Source organism: Lytechinus variegatus, chromosome 2, assembly GCF_018143015.1.
Source record: "Lytechinus variegatus isolate NC3 chromosome 2, Lvar_3.0, whole genome shotgun sequence".
In the NCBI taxonomy this organism is placed as follows: domain Eukaryota; kingdom Metazoa; phylum Echinodermata; class Echinoidea; order Temnopleuroida; family Toxopneustidae; genus Lytechinus; species Lytechinus variegatus.
Window position 1 is genome coordinate 74717888 of NC_054741.1, and position 21812 is coordinate 74739699.

A 21812-nucleotide genomic window follows, 5' to 3' on the forward strand; every position below is an offset into this window, starting at 1 on the left:
ATTGCACTATCATGGCATAATCAATGCACTTCATGAAGTGGCATCTATCTCATAACCCAGAGAGCTCCAACTATTGAAAGGGGCATGATTACAGAAGGAACATAATGATATAATGTCTGTCATTACATTAATATGGACCATATATAGGACAAAAAGGAGAATTCTGTCATTACACATTACATAACCCTAAGGAGAGTTATCAAAAAATAGTCAAACAGAAATATCACTTGATGTCTGAGACATGAGCAGTTGACAATTTTGAAATCTTATGAAGCATCAACACAAGATGGCGGTATTCCATTCAGGTGTTACATTCGATTTATCTACTTGTACTTGCTGTATGGTTATATTCAAAAGTTCATGATTTGATATCATGCCGCTCAATGGAAATCCAGTAAACAAGGTTCTACCCAGAACCTACACTCCTTTTCCTGAGTTGCATATTATACATTGCACTACTTCACAACATGCAAATATGAATGCTACAGATAGAAAAAAAAACACTATAAATGAATATAGTAACATTATTGAGTGCACATGCTTACTTGCCTCCCTTAGTTTCAGAAGTTATTCAGAAGGAATCAAAATAGTAAATGAAGTCACTTTTACTGCTACTGCTGTACTATGTATTTTTTTAAAGGTTATTGGTACTTAAAGGGATGATCCGGGCTGAAAATATTTACATCTTAATACATAGAGTAGAATTCACAAAGCAAAATGCTGAAAATTTTATCCAAATCAGATAACAAATAATAAAGTTATTGAAGTTCAAAGTTTAACAATATTTTGTGAAAAGTCATGAATATTCATTAGGTGGGCTGATGATGTCACATCTCCACTTTTTTTTTCATTATGTCATACTTGCATGAATAATATGACTCTCTTATAATGAAATAGGATACAGCAATAAATAACTAATGCACTAAATCAATTGTCTATCCAATTTTTCTAGTTCTTGGAGGAAAAAAATTTAATAAACCTAATTTCATATAATAAAATAAAGATAAAAAATAAAGATAAAAAAGATCAAGTGGAGATGTGACATTATCAGCCCACCTAATGAATATTCATGACAACTGTTTTCACAAAATATTGCTAAACTTTAAAATTCAGTAACTTTGTTATCCGATTTGGATGAAATTTTCGGCATTTTGCTCAGTGAATGTTACTTTATGTATTTAGCTAGAAATACCTTCAGCCGGGATCATCCCGACTGGGCCCCATATTTGACAGATTGCCAAACAAAATGAAATCAAGAATAATACCCTGAATAGGCCCCCATAGAGTTAAATCATTTAGCTATATACACCCAAATGACCCTGGAAATAAAAGAATAGCTTGAATAGGCCCCCATAGAAGTAGATCATATGGTAATACCCAACTGCATGCCTATTCACTGGTCCATGGGAATAAAAGAACAGCTTGAATAGGGCTAGATCATAATGGTTATACACCCAACTGCCAACTCACTGGTCCATATACACATCTATGGAATTAAAGACTATTATTATCTAGAGTGGTCTGGGTATTGGGAATGCACATGGCCACTATACTTCTCATTTTATGTACTGTACATAGTAGAATGACCTACACTATAGTAAATTGAGAAATAAAACCAACTTTATTTAGACAAGAAATAACAGAGGTAGTTCTGTTATATGTACTTCAATTGAAGAAGAGCTAAGTGCATGGAAAAGGGAGGTGGAATAAATAGAAAAGTAAATCTATAAGATATAATTATTCTTGTGATGCAAATCAATGTAAACCATCAAAGCCACCTGCTAAAATATAAAGCAAGGCAATGCAACAACTATAAGACCTAATTCCTTAAGAGAGCATTGTAAGAGACTTCCAATCAATGCAATTAAAATGTAATTCCTAAAATCAATCATGAGCATTGCAATTAATCAAACTTTGCAATTGCTAGCCTATATCCTGTGGCAGAAAGAAAAAATTAATCGACTATAGTTGCTACTCTGATCCTCTAAGTGCAATTTTACAGATATATTATAGATCTTTGAAAGAAACAAGCTATCAACCCATTGGAAGACTACTGATGAATTTTAGGACCTAAAATTGATTTGTAATTGGTTGCAAGTTTCTTGCAACTAACCCCAGAGTTGATCAAAGTCTGTTTCCCAAGCTTTCAGACACATATGACGATGCCTCTCCATGTCAGAAGCCCTTGCTCACATGGCTACAGGAAAAATACAGAAGGGCCAAGTCCATTGGTAGATCTAATGCTCACTCAGACAGTCTTCTCTGGATCTTATGACTGGTCTAGAACCTTGAAATGTCTCTGCCGAATAGAAGAGTCTTGGTCCAATCAACGGGGACCTGCATACGAAGCCGCCAGCTGCCAAGACGTGTCAGGTATGCTGATCGCCACAAAAGCCATGAACTAAATCCTGATTAAAGAAGAGAATATAGGGGAAATGGCAGAATTGAATTAAATAAAATGTGTCCATCTCCATCAAGGTGTGACTTGTCTCTTCAATTCGCAGTACATCTTGGGTGATTTACTTGATTCAGCACATACTGAGTTTTTGAGAAAACAAAAAGTAACTTTCGAGAAAATTGAGAGCATATGAACTTCTGAGTCGAATTAGGGGCATTTTAAATTGATTTCCCCTCAAGGTTTCAGTCAGTGCAACTTACCTTGTGTCTTGAGGGCAGGTGTCTCAGTAAGAGCCTTGTAATCTCCTACATAGGCCAACATTCCAAAGCCTTTGTAGACATAAGGAGGGATGTCTTCCAAAGGTCCAGGGTGGGCCAACAGATTAGCTAGGTAACGACCTTGCTTTTCTGCTACCTGGAAATAGAATTAGGACCATGGTAAGTTACTATAAGCTTCAATAGTTGATAGTTCATCTAGTAGGCTAAGAGAATTACCATAAAAATTCCTCTGGAGGATTAACTATGCAACACTTAAAAAAGAATTGCTTGAATCCATATTTTGCTGCTCTATTATCATTGATACAAATCAAGGCAAGCTGACATCACCAACAAGAATAATAAAATCAACATTGGCAAGGGGAATACATGTAGTAAGGCTATCTTTTCAGAGGCTTTGAGCAAAGATGGCTTGTACATGCCAAGAAATTTGAAAACATATTTATTTTTGTTGTAGTGTAACTGTAATATTGGAGAGCAATTTGTACTAAGCGCATAGAGCAATTTCCATTGATTATGCGCTATATAAGAACCAATTTATTATTATTATTACATGTACATGACGATTCTGAAGTTATGGTATGCTTCATGATCTGAAATTGACAATCCAGTGTGCTGGTCTTGGTTGACAAAGGACACTGCACATTTCCTGTGGGAAATATTATGACAAAGATGGATTTCTATATAGATGAGGTTGATCAGATCAATCACAACTCTCTGTAAGACAGAGTCCAGGGCCCAATCTTACAAAAAATTATGATTGATCCAATCAATCACATCTATGGAAAGCCAGGAACGTCAACATCTAAAATGCATATTTCTTCAAAATATTTTTCTAGTTTTGAGGTATATTCATACATTAACTCTTTTCTTGACGATTCAGTATGCTTCTCTTTGCTTTCAAAAGACATTGTGCAAATTTTATTAAAGAACAATTTATGACGCTGGTGGATTTCCATAGAGTAGTTACGATTGATTGGATCAATCGTAACTCTTTGTAAGACGGGCACCAGGTATTTCCAACCAAGCTCTCAATATACATTTTGTATTGTATATACTCACCTGGCCTGTGCATGGCAGAGGATTGCCTACTATATCAGCACAGTCTCCTAATGCATAGACACTGCTGTCATCTACTGATGCTATTCTTAACCTCTCATCCGTTACTAACTGACCTTGTGCATTCTTAGGTAGATCAAGGGATTCTGTGAAGGGTCTATGAAGAGAAAACAAAAGGTGATTGCATGTACAAAACAGATTATTATCTGTTGCATTCTCAACTGTTCAAAATCAAAAGATCACAATTCAAATGTTGAACCTATAATTTATCACACACACACACCCACACAAAAAATAGATGAAAGTGTCTAAAATTGCAATATGGAATTAACAGTGAAGAGCTGAACCAATCTCACATTTAATTCCTCTAAAAGCTTTTTTCTTATTGATTTTTGTTTTCTAAGTGAAAATACAATACATTCTCAGAGCCTCTGTTAGTAAAATATCTTAGGTAACACTTTTTGGTTTTAGTCTTTTCTGAGTTCATATTCAATCACAACTTGGATCTAAAAACACATGCTCATAATGATCTCCCACTTTGCTTTTGCCACTGTATTCTATCACTACCTGTTTCATCCTCAAAGAAATACAATACTCCATACTGAGAATTCTGAATCGGGCAGTTCTTGTCTTTTGAGGTCCATTAATACAAACAGCATGCTTCTCATGTCACTTACCAGCTGAAAATAGTTAATGAATGTAGGCATTGAATGAATGCACATTTATCTGTATACTTACCGTGGAGCAAGACCAGTTGACCATACCACTAGACCACAAGGAAGAAATCTACCATCAGACAAGGTCACGCCATCAGCTTCCACTTCTTTAATGAAAAGATAATCAAATACAAAATAAATTTCTCTGTGAGCTTTAATGCATGAAACTCTTTCTTACATCCTTTGTGTTCTTCATGGAGAGAACTATTAAGCTAGATGAAAATAAGATTTGGGTAGTAAAATACAATACTCATTATTATCAAGAAATATAACTTATTATTTCTGATCATAAACACTTTACTAGATATGTGTTTGGTTCATAAATTTTTCTGATATCTCTATAATAAAAGCAAAACACTTAATTTATTTCATAGTTTATGTGTATGTATATATTCCCAAATCTAATGACCCATTGAGTTATTTCACATATGTTGCTGAATTGCCACAAACACTAAGCTTGAAATCACCCATTATGTTGCAATAATAAGATCAATGAGGCTCACCATCTGAAGACGAATCATATATGTTTTTGCATCTTGATAGAGAACAGAAGCTGATGTCACCGTTATTCATCACCATAGTAACTGGTTCTAAACAATAGCCCCACTCGGAATTAGGAAATATGCATGCTTAATAACTATACTGTGATGAAGGACAGTGAAATATAGTCCAGGATAGGCCCCATAGAAACTTGACCAAACCTTGTTTTTTTATATATACAATATTTTTTGATGGTTTCTTGTCAATTCGAGGGTGCTGATTACGAATCTGGATGATGCCACTCGTGTAACCATGAGCATTCTCCGCAAATTGGCAAAATCCAATATGGCCGCCAAAATATGCAAATTACCCATGAAAATACTAAAATTGTCCGCACATTGGCTATGGAATGCATGAAAGCGTGTGGCAGGAGTAAAATACACTCCGAAAAAATAATTGTTGACAAAATATTTATTTTCCTGATATTCAAAATGGCCGCCATAGTCCATTGTATACTCTATTATGTACAATATATATAAATAGGGAAAACCAATTTTCACACAAATGAGCACTAAACCGCAAAAAATTGCGATGTATTAACGAAGTAATATATGCAAATCATCATTACTAACGAGATATATCATTTATTATGTCATAAATGGGAACATTTCTGTATTTTGATATCTAAAATGGCAGCCACTGGCCCAAACAGTATTGCGTACAATGGCAATGGGGGCCGAAAAAATTCACAAGAGTGACCACAGAAATGCATATTATCAAGATTAAACGAGTGGAATATTGAATAAAAACATAATTGTTAACGAAATACATTATCAATTTGTCATGTATGTGATGAATGCTGTATTTTGATATTCAAAATGGCTGCCAAAGGCCCTAAAAGTATTATCCACAATGAGAAAGTGAGGCAAAGAAATCACAAGAGTAATCACTAAAATGCATATATATGACTGATAAATTACTGAGATACTGTTTAAAAACATATTTTCTAACGAAATATATCATTCAGGTTTAAAGTGTGTGTTAAATACTATATTATTACTTTCAAAATGGCCGCCAGAGACATTAACAGTATTATGTACAATGCAAAGTGGGAAACCAATATTCACAGGAGTGAGCCCCATAAATGCAGGTATTAGTGATCTATGAGTAAAATATTGTCTGAAAGCATAATTTCTATTAAGCAGTTAAGAGATATCATTTATTCTGCCAGTTAGGTGATAAATACTGTTATTGGAAAGTCAAAATGGCCGCTACAGGCCCTTACGATATTATGCACAATGTGAATGGGAACAAATTATTTCAGCAGAATTTGGCTTTGCTTGGCCAGATGGTGCCAGGTAAAAATGGCAGAGGTAATAATGGCATAGGTAAAAATGGCAGAGGTAAAAATGGCAGATACTGAGGTAAAACATGTAAAATGGCAGAAGTAAAAATGGCAGAGGTAATAATGGCAGAGGTAGAAAATGGCAGAGGTAAAAATGGCAGAGGTCAAAATGGCAGAGGTAAAAATGACAAGAGGTAAAAATGGAAGACGTGACAATAGCAGAGGTAAAAGTGGCCGAGGTACACTATTAGAAAAAACAGTAGATTCTACAGAAGAAAAATAAAAAAACAGGTTTTACAGAAAAAAACAACAAATAATTTTGAAGATTATAATAACAGGATAGTTTTCCACAATTTTTCTTAAATTTTACAGAACAGATATGTTTTAAAAAAGGGGAAAACAGTTTTATTACAATAAATTTGTAAGGGTACATGCACAAAATACCAATTTTCTGTAAGTTTATACAAATGCATGCATGTAGGATTACACATGTGCAGTAAGATTACAGGGGTTCTCCAGACTCTGTTGCAGGATTTTGTTTTATTTCTAAGCATAAATTTTCTAACAGTGTAAAAAATGGCGGAGTTGAAGATGGCAAAGGTAAAGATGGCATAAGCAAAAATGAAAGAGATATGGGGTGCTGGTTTGTTAAAAAGCCGAGAAGAAAAAAGTTTTCACTCTAAAATCAAAGGGGATTTGATTAAGGGGGAAAATGACTTAAAAAACTATTTCAACTAAGTGAAGTTCTTTTTACTCAGAAAAAGAATTACAACAAAAATAATAACAATCAGATAATAAACAATGTTTTTTTAGCATACCAAGCTAATTACCAAGAGGGTGCTGCTTATGGCGTAAAAAATACCCAACAGCACTTCCGCTTCCAAGGGTTATGACCATCAAGCCGTCTATATCATATTGGATGCAATGGTAAAGAAGGTTCAGGGTCTTCTTTTATGCAAAGAATCTGAACCAGACGGTCCCCCTCGATCGACCCCAAATTGGTTTACCAGTCAAGATTATTATTGATTTTCATAGTCAGTTACATATTCAGTGCCAAGCCTGGGAACGCATGCTTATTGTCATTCAAATATTTAAAAAGAATAGTACAGACGACATTACAAATAAGGACATAATATTCAACCACAATCATTCGTGACAATTTCAAGATCTAAGCTTTTCCCGCTATGTTCTTTTCCCACCCCTAACCCTCTCTGTCTCTCCACCTCTCTTATGTCTACTCTTCCTCCTTTTTTGTAACGGTAAACCTGGCAAAACTTTAGACATAAAAAAAAACAGCTAGACAAAAAGTAATGTTATAAAATGATGAATGAGAATAGTGCAGTTTCATTTTGCTCCTAATGAATTGAATGAAAAAATATTTGTCGTTTGATTTCTTTTTAAAAAGCCTTCACGGTACACCTCCAACGAATTCGTAAATAGCATTGTTAGGCCGATAAAGACATAATGATATGATGAAATGCCTCACCGTGACATGCACTTCTAATTTAATCTATGTACATGCGGGGGCTTTTTGACAATTCATTGCTTCCGGGTTTGAGGCTGGCCATATTTTACCTAGAGCTGTCATTTTTACCTCTCCCATTATGACCTCTGCCATTTTACCTCTGCCATTATTACCTCTGCCATTTTTACCTCTGCCACTTTTACCTCTGCCATTATTACCTCTGCCATTTTTACCTCTGCCATTATTACCTCTGCCAATTTTACCTCTGCCATTATTACCTCTGCCATTTTTATCTCTGCCATTTTTACCTCTGCCATTATTACCTCTGCCATTTTTACACCGAGCCGGCCAGATGGTGATGTTTGAGTAAAATATCGTCTGAAAACATGATTTATAACAAAATATATCATATCTTATGTAATTTAGGTGATAAATACTGTATTTCAACATTCAAAATGGCGACCAGTGGCATAAAGAGTATTATGTACAAGGGCAATGGCCGGGGGAAAAGGTGACAAGAGTGAGCACTAAAATGCATATAATTAAGATAAACTAGTGGAATACTGACTAAAAACATCATTGTTAATATGCCATTTATGTTATAAATTCTGTAATTTGACATTCAAAATGGCCGCCATAATCCCTATATTTATTATGTACAATGCGAATGGAGAAACTAATTTTCACAAGAGTGAGAATCATAAAATGCATATGACTGTGATATACGAGTAGAAATATTGTCTTAAACATTATTTCTAACTAAATACATCACATATTGGTTGTGGAGGTAATAAATGCTGTACTTTGAAATCCAAAATGGCTTCCATAGGTCCTAAAGTATTATGTACATTGTAACATTGGACATATAATTTTGACATAATTTGGCTTTGTTTGACTCTAAATATTGCCTATAATTGTGAATTCTGATGCAAGGGTGAAATGTTGTCAAAACCATGGTTTCTAACAAGATATATCATAATGTCGTGTATTTAAGGTGATAAACACTGCATTTTTAAATTGAAAATGGCCACCATAGGCCCTTATCGTATAATATAAATTTGAGTGTAGACAAATAATGTTCACAAAAAGGGCATATGGCAGCCAATTTGAATGATGAAATACAGTATTTATCACCTAAATTACATAAGAGATGATATATTTTGTTATAAATCGTGTTTTCAGACGATATTTCACTCATACATCACCATTTGGCCAAGCAAAGCCAAATTCTGTTGAAATAATTTGTTCCCATTCACATTGCGCATAATTATCATAAGGGCCTGTATCGGCCATTTTGACTTTCCAATAACAGTATTCATCACCTAACTGGCAGAATAAATGATATCTCTTAATATAAATTATGCTTTCGGACAATATTCTACTCATAGATCACTAATACTTGCATTTATGGTGCTCATATTGGTTTCCCACTTTGCATTGTACATAATACTGTTAATGTCTATGGCGGCCATTTTGAAAGTAAAACTACAGTATTTAACACAAACTTTAAACCTGAATGATATATTTCGTTAGAAAATATGTTTTTAAACAGTATCCCATTAATTTATCACATATATATGCATTTTAGTGATCACTCTTGTGATTTCTTTGCCCCTCTTTCTCATTGTGTGCATAATACTTTTAGGGCCTTTGGCAGCCATTTTGAAAATCAAAATACAACATTCCTCACAATACATGGCATATTAATGATATATTTCGTTAAAAGTTACTCGTGTAATCTTAATAATATGCATTTTAGTGATCACTCTTGTGAATTTTTTGGCCCCCATTGCCATTGTACGCAATACTGTTTGGGCCAGTGGCGGCCATTTTAGATATCAAAATACAGAAATCTTCCCATTTATGATATAATGAATGATATATCTCGTTAGTAATAATGATTTGCGTATATCACTTCGTTCATACATCGCGATTTTTTGCAGTTTAGTGCTCACTTTTGCGAAAGCTCGTTTTTCCTCCTTATATTGTACATAATAGAGTATACAATGGACTTTGGCGGCCATTTTGAATATGAGGAAAATAAATATTTTGTCAAAAATTAATTTTTCAGAGAGTATCTCACTCATGCCACTCAATTTCATGCATTTCGTAGCAAATGTGCGGACAATTTTAGGATTTTTATGGGTAATTTGCATATTTTGGCGGCCATATTGGATTTTGCCAATTTGCGGAAAATGCTCAAGGTTACACGAGTGGCATCATTCAGATTCGTAATCAGCACCCTCGAATTGACAAGAAACCATCAAAAAATATTGTATATATAAAAAAACAAGGTTACGCCTCTTCTATCCTGGACTGTGAAATAAGCACATTTCTCTATATGACTTACTATTGACATTGGCCTGTAATAATTCCATCTGTTTCCTAGCTTTAATCTTCTTAACAGCATACTGCTGTAGCTTTTGATTGAAAGCACCCAGTACCTTACGACCTTCTATAAGGGACACCTGGACCAACTTCTGTTCTTCCTTGTAAAGTCTGGAAACATCCTGGACAAAAGATAAAAAACATGAACTTGTGTATAATGCCAGTACCCTGCAAATGATAGTTCACTCTTACCCATCTTCTGTCTGTCAGTTTGTGTTTTGATTTGTAATTCATGGTTGTTATTCCAGCTTAAGACTATATTAAGTATTTTGAATTAATATAAAATGCACCTTGAGAAACAATAGACTGCTGATTCAGCATGGTACTACATTTTATGCATTCACATTTCACTCAGCAACAAGCCCCTAAAACAAGCTATTCTATTCACCAGGCTTTTTTTTTGCTACACCTATATTGTGATTTGTCTTCAGATATATACCAAGGAACTTAAATGACTACAATCATTCTTTGCAGTATCTCTATGTTATATTCACTGATTTTTTGTCAATGTTCATGTATCAGCACATATATTAAATGCTTCATGTGTATTTTCCCCCATCCATCATTGATGCCTTCAATATGTTTGGAGCTCAAAAATCAGCTCCACACCTCACTGCCTACCAATAGACATTGTCTCTTTCACCTCCTCCAAATACTAACCCCACAAAACCAGAGGCAACCATTCAACAAACTCAAATCCCCTCCTTTGAAATACTGTTTTGATTTTCCTTTTCCAATACACTTCACTGTATTTGTTTTGTTGCATACCGCACTTTTGATGGTTTTTGCTGCATGCATTCATATTTTTCTATTATTTCTATTCCTATCCTTTAGTCTGCAGCGGCTTGACACAGGGGCCACGGAACGGTTTTGAAAGTGGGGGGGGGGGGCTGACAATTTTGGAAAAAAGTGCCTTACTTACTGAACTTACTTGCTACATCATGCCACCTTGTTTTTTCATTGTATTATATAAACACATATATTTTAATAATTGATCAGTCATCCAGCTATATTTAATTGAACTCCTTTTTTGCGTTTTCTCCATACGGGTTCAAATGGCAACCAATGAGTATGTATAATATGTTGCATGCATTTTTTATAATACCCTTTTAATTATGATATGTAGTTTCAATGGAATAAATTCATATTCAAGGGAGGAGCTGCCCCCTAAGCTTCGCCATCATAATGTAGTAAAAGTGGCAGTGCCCCCTGAAGGCAAACATACCTCTCTAACAAAGTCATGGAGCTCTGCACCAAACTCAACTCCAGTTGGTCCACCACCAACAATAACAATGTGAAGAAGTCGTCTCTTATCCTGCTCGGTCATGTTTGGATGGAGTGCCAATTCAAAGTTACTGAGAATACGATTCCTGATGGCCCTAGCATCGGCAACTTCCTGCAATGGAAGGGATACATAGCAGAAAAAAACAAGTCTTTCATGTTTTAAGGGTGTGACATCAATGCTTGAAGAAAAAGAGCACATTCAGAAGTCGTCAAAGTAGATCATGATTTTATTACTGTACCTCTGCTAATCTATAAAACTACAGATTTTTTTTTTATTCAAAATTTTCAAACTTCAAAAGCATATATTGTTGTACATTTGGTCCATTGACATGCCAGTTTATCTGAATGGCAAATTCTATTTATTTTCATTGTTTACTAGTTGCTTCCTATTGCACCGAATACATAAATACTGACAAATTTATTAATAGAAATGTTATGAAATAAATTATGAAATAAAAACTTTTTCAACCTCAGATTTTTTGGTGAAAATATGAATATTGAATATTTAGATATCTAGTGCTCTATCTCAGTGATATTTTTAGTTTTATTTACAAAGGGCAACTGGATAACTTCTTTTTTTCAAACTTAGAGATATAAATAAGGTACCAAAAATCATGATATTTTTATTCCATATTTCGGGGGGTTTTATATAAAAAGGGACTTGTAAGAGCTTTAAAACACAAGGCAAAAGCAATTTTGTGTCTCGCCCACTTATGAAAATAACCAGAAATATCGTGATTTGCGAGGGCACGCAAGAGAATTATATCGAAACTTCATTGTAAAATGACTGGGATGGAATAACACTTGTCATAAGAGCCTTGCACGTAACCTTTAATGTTGACCTGAATATGACCTTTGAACTTACCATGTGACCTCCGACTGCAGCATAACATGCAGGTTGCCTAAGTACATCTACCATCCAAGTTTTGTTGAAAAGTAACTTACGGTTGCGGAGTTAAGTGTCATAAGAGAGTCTTGCATGTAAACTTTAACGTTGACCTCAAAATGACCTTTAACCTAACCATGTGACCTCCGACTGCAGCATAACATGCACATCCCTCAAGTCTATATATATTCCAAGTTTGGTTGAAAAGTGACTTACTGTTGCGGAGGTAGGTGTCACAAGAGAGTCTTGCATGTAAACTTTAGCGTTGACCTGAAAATGACCTTTTACCTTATCATGTGACCTCCGACTGCAGCATAACATGCAGGTCCCCCATGTCCATCTACCATCAAAGTTTGGTTGAAAAGTGACTTACGGTTTGCGGAGTTAGGTGTCATAAGAGAGTCTTGAATGTAAAATTTAACGTTGACCTGAAAATGACCTTTGACCTTATCATGTGACCTCCGACTGCAGCATAACATGCAGGTCCCCCATGTCCATCTACCATCAAAGTTTGGATGAAAAGCGACTTACGGTTTGCGGAGGTAGGTGTCATAAGAGAGTCTTGAATGTAAAATTTAACGTTGACCTGAAAATGGCCTTTGACCTTACCATGTGACCTCAGACTGCAGCATAACATGCAGGTCCCCCAAGTCCATCTACCATCAAAGTTTTGGTTGAAAAGCGACTTACAGTTGTGGAGTTATGTGTCATTAGGTTTGTGATGGACGGACGACGGACGGCATTTGGATCCCTAAGTCTCGCCTTCACCTCTGGTGGGCGAGACAAAAAAGTATTAACAGGGCCCAAGATCAAGTTTTTTACAGGGGGTGATGTAAATTCAAAAAGAAAAAAAAGTGTCACCAAAGAGAATGGAGGCCATTTTGGTCCTGAGAAATTTGACAAGCAAAAAAAAAGTTTAAATCAAAAGTGTAGGTCATCTTGGTTACACTTCTCCAATTTGCAACACCTAATAGAATTCCAGTTGGTGGTTCAGCACCCTTAGCAATCCCGCTTCCCAGGGACATGGAATGTAACATTTTATTAAAAGTAGAAAATACAAAATATTAATTTGATATCATTATAAAAAATCATCTTATAAAATACTCTCATTTGATGCCCTCTGCATAAAAAACTGTATACACATTCAGTATAGTACACTACCATTAACATAATTATATTACCTTTAGAAAGAAGGCATGTTCAGACACTCCTTGAACCCCAAAGGTATTACTGATAGCCCCTACACCAATGACAAGCTTATCATAACTCAGATCATAACAAGAACTGTAATCCACAGCACTTTGACAAGTGAGAATCTGTCAAGAACAAAAATTGGAAAAACATCAGTAATGATTTGGATGGTACCTATTTGATTGAGATATTCATGTTTATGAGCGTGCGAGTACCACCCTGAACCAACAATAAAACCCTGTCGACTGCCCTGCCCCGACAAAGACAGGATGAAAAAACCCCATACTATTAACTTAATTAAGGCTGTGTTTATGCAACCTCAAGCCATATTCATGATTTGAATCATGATTTGAATCATGATTTAAAACACAAACATGAATCACAATATCACAGAATTAACGTTTACAAGAACTTCATTCCAATGCTGTTTCTCCTCAGATTCGGGCCATTCAAGTGCGCGTCACTAGTGCGCAGTTTGACAGAGGATGTTTTTTTCACTTGTTTTGGCTCTCGGAAAATCCTTTGCTTCCAGAATTCAGTCTATACCACATTTTGTTTACTTCTATCATAGGGTCCGTATGCTTCTATCAATCTTGTTGGTTTATCCAAAATGGTGTTTGGAAGTGGATTTCAGCGTAGATCCAATTTAATATTGATACTGTTACTCAACAACAACCGAGATCATTGTCTGCCCAGTTAATTCATTTACTAGAACTAGATTAATTCATTTACTAGAAGTTGAAGAAATGACCAAAAAAATGAAAAGTAGTGGACGATGCGATGACCAACACAGAACTTGCACATCACAAGAAATGCATGCATAGTACATAATCATGTCCATACAATGAGCATATAGAGTACCTTGAGCTTGGTAAGAGTCAAACCGAAAGTAGCCCGACACAGTGAGGTCATAGAATCAAGATTCAAATCACGATTGCGTTTATACGACCTTTTTTGTTCGTGATTCTACAAAAACCTCTTTCCAAATGCCCCTTTTTCTGTGTGTGTTTCATGTTTGTGATTTGAAAGACGTTTACTTTCACTTTTGACTAAACGCAATCGTGAATCTGTAGAATCATGATTCAGATCATGATTCTAGGGTAAAAAAGTGGCGCATAAACGCACCCTAAGACAATCCTAATGAGGTAATGGGAGTAAAACGTAAGGAAGGATTTTAAAGTTTTGGTCTGCTATAACGAGAGTGGTTGTTTGGTAGACTCAGGAGTGGGGATCCAGGATGTTCCAAAGGGGAGGGGGAGGCACTTTTTCCCTAGGAAGAATATGACAAGCAAAAACAAAAAGAAAGAAAGAAAAGGGTTTTAACCAACAAGTGGAGTGCCTCTGGCAGTCTCACCTGTATCGCGCAATTCAATATAGCAGCAGTGCTGACTTTGAAAACTACTATGAAATAATTATTCACAAAAAACACCATTCAATAATGATACAATACTAAGTTCATTGACAATAAATGACATTTGACCTTGATCATGCGACCTAAGACTTGTTAGTGATACTTGATTACCCCTATATCCACATCTTATAAACTATACATGTATCTATAAACTTTGAAAGTCATGACATAAATAATTACCTCCAAAAGTTCAATGACCTTAAATGACCTTTGACTTTTATTTGGTGACCTGAAACTCGCATGAGATGTTGATTTATACTTAATTACCCTTATGTCCAAGTTTTATCAACTAGATCCATACACTGTCAGAGTTATGATGGTTATTCAACAAATACCCCCAAAATGGCCGAAGTCCATTGGCCTTGGTCATGTGACCTGAAACTCGCACAGGATGTTGTGATACTTGATTACTCTTATGTTCAAGTTTTTGAACAAGACCATTACACTTACAGAGTAATAATGGAAATTTAACAAATACCCCTAACATGGAAAAAAATTATTGACCTTAAATGACCTTTGACCTTAGTCAAGTGACTTGAACTCGCACAGAATGTTCAGTGATACTTGATTACTCTTATGTCCAAGTTTCATGAATCAGATCCATAAACTTTCAAAGTTATGATGGTAATTCAACAGATACCCCCAACATGACCAAAGTTCATTGACCTTTGACCTTGGTCATGTGAACTGAGACTTGCACAGGATGTTCGGTGATACCCGATTACTCTTATGTCCAATTTTCATGAGTCAGATCCATAAACTTTCACAGTTATGATGGTAATTCAACAGATACCCCCAACATGACCAAAGTTCATTGACCTTTGACCTTGGTCATGTGAACTGAGACTCGCACAGGATGTTCGGTGATACCCGATTACTCTTATGTCCAGTTTCATGAGTCAGATCCATAAACTTTCACAGTTATGATGGTAATTCAACAAATACCCCCAACTTGGCCAAAGTTCGTTGACTTTAAATATTTTTTGACCTTGTCATGTGACCTAAAACTCGCAAAGGAAGTTCAGTGATACTTGATTACTCTTATGTCCAAGTTTCATGGATCAGATCCATAGACTTTAAAAATTATGATGGTAATTCAACAGATACCCCCAACATGGCCAAAGTTCATTGACCTTGGTCATGTGACCTGAAGCTCGCACAGGATGTTCGGTGATACCCGATTACTCTTATGTCCACGTTTCATGAATAAGATCCATAAAGTTTCAAAGTTATGATGGTAATTCAACAGATACCCCCAACTTGGCCACAGTTCACTGACCCTAAATGACCTCTGACCTTGGTCATGTGACTTGAAACTCAGGCTGGATCATCATTAATACTTTATTAACCTTATGTCCAAGTTTCTTGAACTAGGTGTATATATTTTTAAAGTTATGATGACATTCCAACAACTTAACCTTAGGTTAAGATTTTGATGTTGATTCCCCTAACTTGACAAAAGTTCATTGACTCTAAATGATCTTTGACCTCGGTCATATGACCCGGAAACTAAGGCAGGATGTTCAGTAATACTTGATTAACCTTTTGATTAACTAGGTTCATATACTATTCAAGTTATGCTGCCATTTTAAAAACTTAACAACCTTCAGTTAAGATTTGGTGTTGACGCCGCCGCACAGTGGGCCGGGGCGAAACAAAACTAGAATTTAATTCGTCATGCGGACGAATTAGGTGGTCTGTCATGATTTTTCATTCAGAGTCGGCTAGTGTATAAAATGAATAATTTAGATATGATTGATAATCTTGATTCTAGACATCCTAAGAATAAATTTTGACCATTGCTCAATGTGATTATTAATGTTTCCCATAGACTTTACACGTAAGCAATTTTGAGAATTACAATTCCAATATTGCAAGTGAAAAACGGGCATGATCCCGGCATCTGATCAAAAAGTGAAGGGCACATTACCGAAAGCCCAGAATCTCAGCTATAACATATTAAAAGCTCCGGCAAAACTGACAAGAAGAAATGGAGATATGGCTCACGAAATAGAGGAATGTCGAATCTAGTTTTGAGAAAAAGTCATGTCCCATAGAGATTACACACAAAATACATGTGATATGAAAAAAACAATTATAATCTGTTTTATCTTGCTAAATTTTAACTTTCATACCTTTTAATTATCATAAAGGATCATGTAAGAGGTGGCAAAAAGAAAAAAAAAGAAAAAAAAATCATCTTTTCTACCCCAGGAATCGAACCTCCGCCCTCGAGAAAGCAAGTCAAATGCGTTATCCATTGAGCCACGATATTCCCCATAGAGATTACACGTAAGCAATTTTGAAAATTACAATTCCAATTTTGCAAGTGAAATACGGGCATGATCCCGGCATCTGATCCAAAAATGAAGGGCACATTTCCGATAGCCCAGAATCTCAGCTACAACATGTTAAAAGCTCAAGGAAAGCTGACAAGAAAAAATGGAGATATGGCTCACGAAATAGAGGAATGTCGAATCTAGTTTTGGGAAAAAGTCATGTCCCATAGAGATTACACGCAAAATGAGGAAAAATGACATGCCTCTTTTCATCGCTGTTTTACGCAATGATGCGTTCCTCAAAACGAATATTCATGTAACTGAGGAGAAAGAGTACCTTCTAAACTACAACATATCGAAATCTGGGCGAAAAATGATTTATATTCGAGAAGTTACAGCCAAATTTGCATAAATTTGATGACGTCATTTTTGAATAAATGAAATTTTTAGTTTGGGCGCCTATTTGATGACGTCACGAGATAATTTAGGGACAATGGTGACATGAAATCAAATTTACAACTCATAATCTATCGATATATGAAAAAAAAATTGGGGGTCAACGGACTATTTAAAGAGCTACAGTGAATTTGCAATAGGCATGTTTTTGCCCATATATGGCCTATAGTGAGAGCTCGCGCGCACACGTGCTGCAAAGTTTAACGGGTGTTAATTTCGTTATTAATGGTTGTAGAAGGTTGATCAAGGTATCAAATTGCTCAGAATTTTATTAGCAATGCAATGATATTAAAAGAAACGGTTTTTCTGCGTTGCGTTAAGGTGTAACGCGCGGAAAGGCGCGCGCATATGTGCGCGCGCGCAAATTTTTGAAATGCTTAAAATGACCTGAAACGTACCCAAAAAATTTTATAGGTCATTTGGACGATTTTTTTACCTTTGACGCGCGCGTACGCGCGCGTCATGACCTCTACATGACCTTTGATGACATTGGCATTTGACCCCTGACATGAAGTTAATGTCATGTAAATATTGTTAGTTTTTGATAATTGATAATGAAGATATGATCAAATGAAGAATTTTACAAAATGGCGCGTAAATGACGTCATCATGACCATATGACCTTGAAAAGCTTATTTTGCCGTCTCTATGATAGATTCTATATATGACAAAAAAATCAGCAAAATTGATTCAGCCAATTTCGAGAAAAGTTGGCGACAAAAAATAGGTACAATGAATAAAGATAGGAAGAAAGAAATAAAGAAAATTCTGACGAAATCAATAGGTGATCTGTCATAGACAGACCACCTAATTATTTTTGTGATGCCTAGCTGAAAGACAACACTAATAGAGGTTAATTTCCTACCTCAAATCGTAAAATGTGACATTTAGCGAAAATGCCACGTATATGACAACCTAGTTGAAAAACGGACATTTCACAGGAGGCTTTTCATGTAGGAATCTGAAATGACTCCCACATAATCCTGATATATCCCTTTTTCATGTGAAAGGGTTCAAAGTAGATAAAAGACAACTTTCAGGTGGTTTATGATAATTGTTCATCGAAATAGTAGGATAATCCATGGTTTTTGCATTTACATTAAAGGTCAAGTCCACCCCAGAAAATTGTTGATTTCAATCGATAGAGAAAAATCACACAAACACAACGCTGCAAATTTCATCTAAATCTGATGTAAAATAAGAAAGTTATGTTAAGTTTCGCTTATTTTTCACAAAACAGCGATATGCAAATGAGAGAATCGATGTCCATCACTCACTATTTCTTTGTTTTTTATTGTTTGAATAAAACAATATTTCAATTTTTACAGATTTGACATTAAGGACCAACTTGAGTTAACCATAAACTGTTAAAATAATGGCAATTCTACATGTTGAGGGAGAAATAAAACTTTGTTTCACTTGACAAGGAGGAGAAATTAGAATATTTCATATTTCATATACTGTAATCAAATACAAAAGAAATAGTGAGTGGGTGACGTCATAGTCTCCTCATTTGCATACCGACCAGGATGTGCATATAACTGTTTTGTGAAATTAAGCGAAAATTTAATGTCATAACTTTCTTATTTTACATCCGATTTTGACACAATTTCCAGTGTTTTGCTTGTTGGATTTTTCTCTTTTTTTTTCAAATCACTTTTTGTAGGGGTGGACTTGTCCTTTAAAAACGTTTAGATTTCCGTCTAAATTCTGACCACATCATTTTCACCGATATCTAGGGACCGTTTCATGAAAGTTGTCAGCACTATAACAAGATGTCTTTCTCCCACAGTTACCATAGTCACAGTCAGAGCTTCTCAGTCAATCAAAAGCAAGCATATCACTGAAATAGACAGCACTGAAAATTTTGATAGTGATGACAACTTTCATGAAACACCATCCTAATCTTTAAGTTGATACCAAATTTAGCTGCCCATTTTTATGTTAGAGCCGATGAAATCTCCCCAAAACAGTCATCGCAGCGGGTGTACATTATTGTCCATTTTTGTACGGAGAGGTCGATTCCCCTCCAGTTCCATGAAAATGACATGAATTCCGGGCATGATGTAAAACAAAATGAAGGTTGGTAACACATATAGAGGCTACCCACCTCTGTTCCAGAGGTAAAGTTGCTTGTGGAATCATTTCAGCCCGAAACCCTCCTCAGAAGGGCTTATATAGCGTTCCATTCGTTGTGTTATACTTTTCGTTTCGACCCAAGTCTACACAGCTTGATAAAGCACGGTTAATATTGTCAGATTTTTTTTAATTTTATGATCATTTTGATGCCATAACATTATTTTCAGGATCTCACACACACTGTTTAGTCACGTGAGAAGCATAAACCAACATTCACTCAGGTAAAACTTCAAGTAACACATAACACAAAGTTTATACATTGCTTAGCGTAATTTGTCTTTTCACAGATAGGTTTTAAATAGCCAATCAAAATAGACATCATATCGGCTTTAAATTATCTTCAGTCGATTCTACACCCAAATCACCCCTAATCAAAATGTTCAAGTAAAAATATAACACGGAATGTAATTTTGGCACACTTTCAACACATTCTGGCCCAGTACTATCTGTGCGCCGTCGGAAAAGCGGCGCCTATATAGAAATGTACAGTCTAACTCTGCAGGTGAGACAAAAAAAATAAGGGCAGTCGTCCATGAAAAAAAGTCTTCAATTTCATAAGGGGATGGGGACATTTATGTTTAAACGGCATTTTTACATTGCAAATTTTAATCTTGTGCCTCTCTACCCGCCAGTGGGTAGACTAACACTTGCACCCCCATCAGAGCCCTGACATACGATGTTGGTTTAAAGCCATTTTGTTGTTCCATTCTTTGCACATGATCAGAAGAAGGCCATAATGACATGGGTTTTTTTTATATTCAATGAGATAAGCACCAACTTTGATGTCTTGACTATCCATATATTCTTATGAATCGGGTTTTTCATCAAATCCACAAAAAAAAACAATGTTTCTACTCGTGCCTGCATGGTATTTAGCAGTTGGCCTTTCTTGTACTTTGTTATATAACATGCTCATGCATTCAAAATAGAGATGCAACGAATATTTTCATATAGTGTTCATTGTTGTCCAGATATACCAGTCACCTGTTCTATGCACAATGCAGCCTGCTATGTCAGGAATACTTACATATTGTCTTGCTTTGAAATATGCTTTGCATATCAATTAATGAAAGGTCATTTGACCAAATAATGTCTATGAGGTGAGGTAACTACGAAATGGTCCATTAAGACCGGACCCCGGATTAAGATGGGGTTCGAAAGATTTCTGTAAATAGCAGATTAACATGGTTGACAGAGCTGAGCTTCACTACATTTCTTGTTTAGGAAGAAGAAAGTAAGAGTGGCCGTACGGCGAGTCGAAAACAGCCGTTTTGTTTATTTTTATTCAAACCACTTACGATGTAGCTGGTACAAAAAAATGTTATAACGGCTGTTTTCGACTCGACGTACGGCCGCCCTAGAGCAAATGTGACCGAGGTATAAGATCCCGGATTAAGAAGGGCTAGAATGATTTTTGTGAATAGTAGATTAACAGAGTCGATGGAGCTGAGCTGAAAATCATCTCCATGCTTCAGTACAATTCTTGTTAGGGAAGAAGAAGCAAGTGAGAGTCGTCTTACTTTCATTTTTTTTTACAGATAAGGCATACTACAACAAAATATTCAAGCAGAATGAAGCGTCTTATGGGACTTGCTCTGGTTGCATTGATTTTAGTGGCTGCTTTGCTAGATGATGCAGGTTAGTATTTTGATAATATACTTTCAAATAAGAAGACAAAATGGCTGATCAGTTTCAGATTCTTATCTTATTTTTCACCATTGAGTACTTTCCTTCTAAATCACATACTACTAGAGAACCAAAAGAAATTCTATCAAGATAAATTCATGCCACATCTCAAACGGATGACAAGACATTTGCTCCGTTGACAATTGCTACAGGCTTTATTTCATTTAAGATATAAGGTGAGGGTTAATGCAATATGGTTTTATTTTAGGTTTAGGAGGGTAAAGTGTTAATTCTAGGCCGGGTTGAAGTTGCAGCGGAGCAATGGTCGCCGGAGCAAATCTCATGGAACCTATTAACCGATTCTCTATCAAGTGAATAGCTTTTGTCGTACTCGCAGAGGTGATTGTAACATTG

General features: G+C 35.7%; 1 protein-coding gene across 1 annotated transcript; it reads right to left on the reverse strand.

Annotated features, from left to right (window-relative positions):
* Nucleotides 1-1106: 1106 nt before the first annotated feature.
* On the reverse strand, nucleotides 1107-19813 carry LOC121409012 (internal alternative NAD(P)H-ubiquinone oxidoreductase A1, mitochondrial-like). The gene is made up of 8 exons (XM_041600787.1): nucleotides 19744-19813; nucleotides 13478-13612; nucleotides 11352-11522; nucleotides 10089-10248; nucleotides 4471-4555; nucleotides 3736-3889; nucleotides 2659-2812; nucleotides 1107-2408 (listed from the first exon to the last, which is right to left on the reverse strand). Exons 3-8 carry the CDS (start codon nucleotides 11451-11453, stop codon nucleotides 2281-2283), a joined length of 783 nt encoding a protein of 260 aa, XP_041456721.1. The 5' UTR covers nucleotides 11454-11522; nucleotides 13478-13612; nucleotides 19744-19813; the 3' UTR covers nucleotides 1107-2280.
* Nucleotides 19814-21812: the final 1999 nt, after the last annotated feature.

What these genes read in the sequence shown, in the direction of transcription:
- LOC121409012 (XM_041600787.1), bottom strand. Translation starts at nt 11,453, where the DNA reads ATGACCGAGCAGGATAAGAGACGACTTCTTCACATTGTTATTGTTGGT. An exon ending in ATTACAGGCCAATGTCAATA is followed by an intron (nt 4,556 to 10,088) that starts GTAAGTCATATA and finishes TTTTCATTAAAG; the next exon opens with AAGTGGAAGCTGATGGCGTG. An exon ending in ACCTGCCCTCAAGACACAAG is followed by an intron (nt 2,409 to 2,658) that starts GTAAGTTGCACT and finishes TTCTTTAATCAG; the next exon opens with GATTTAGTTCATGGCTTTTG.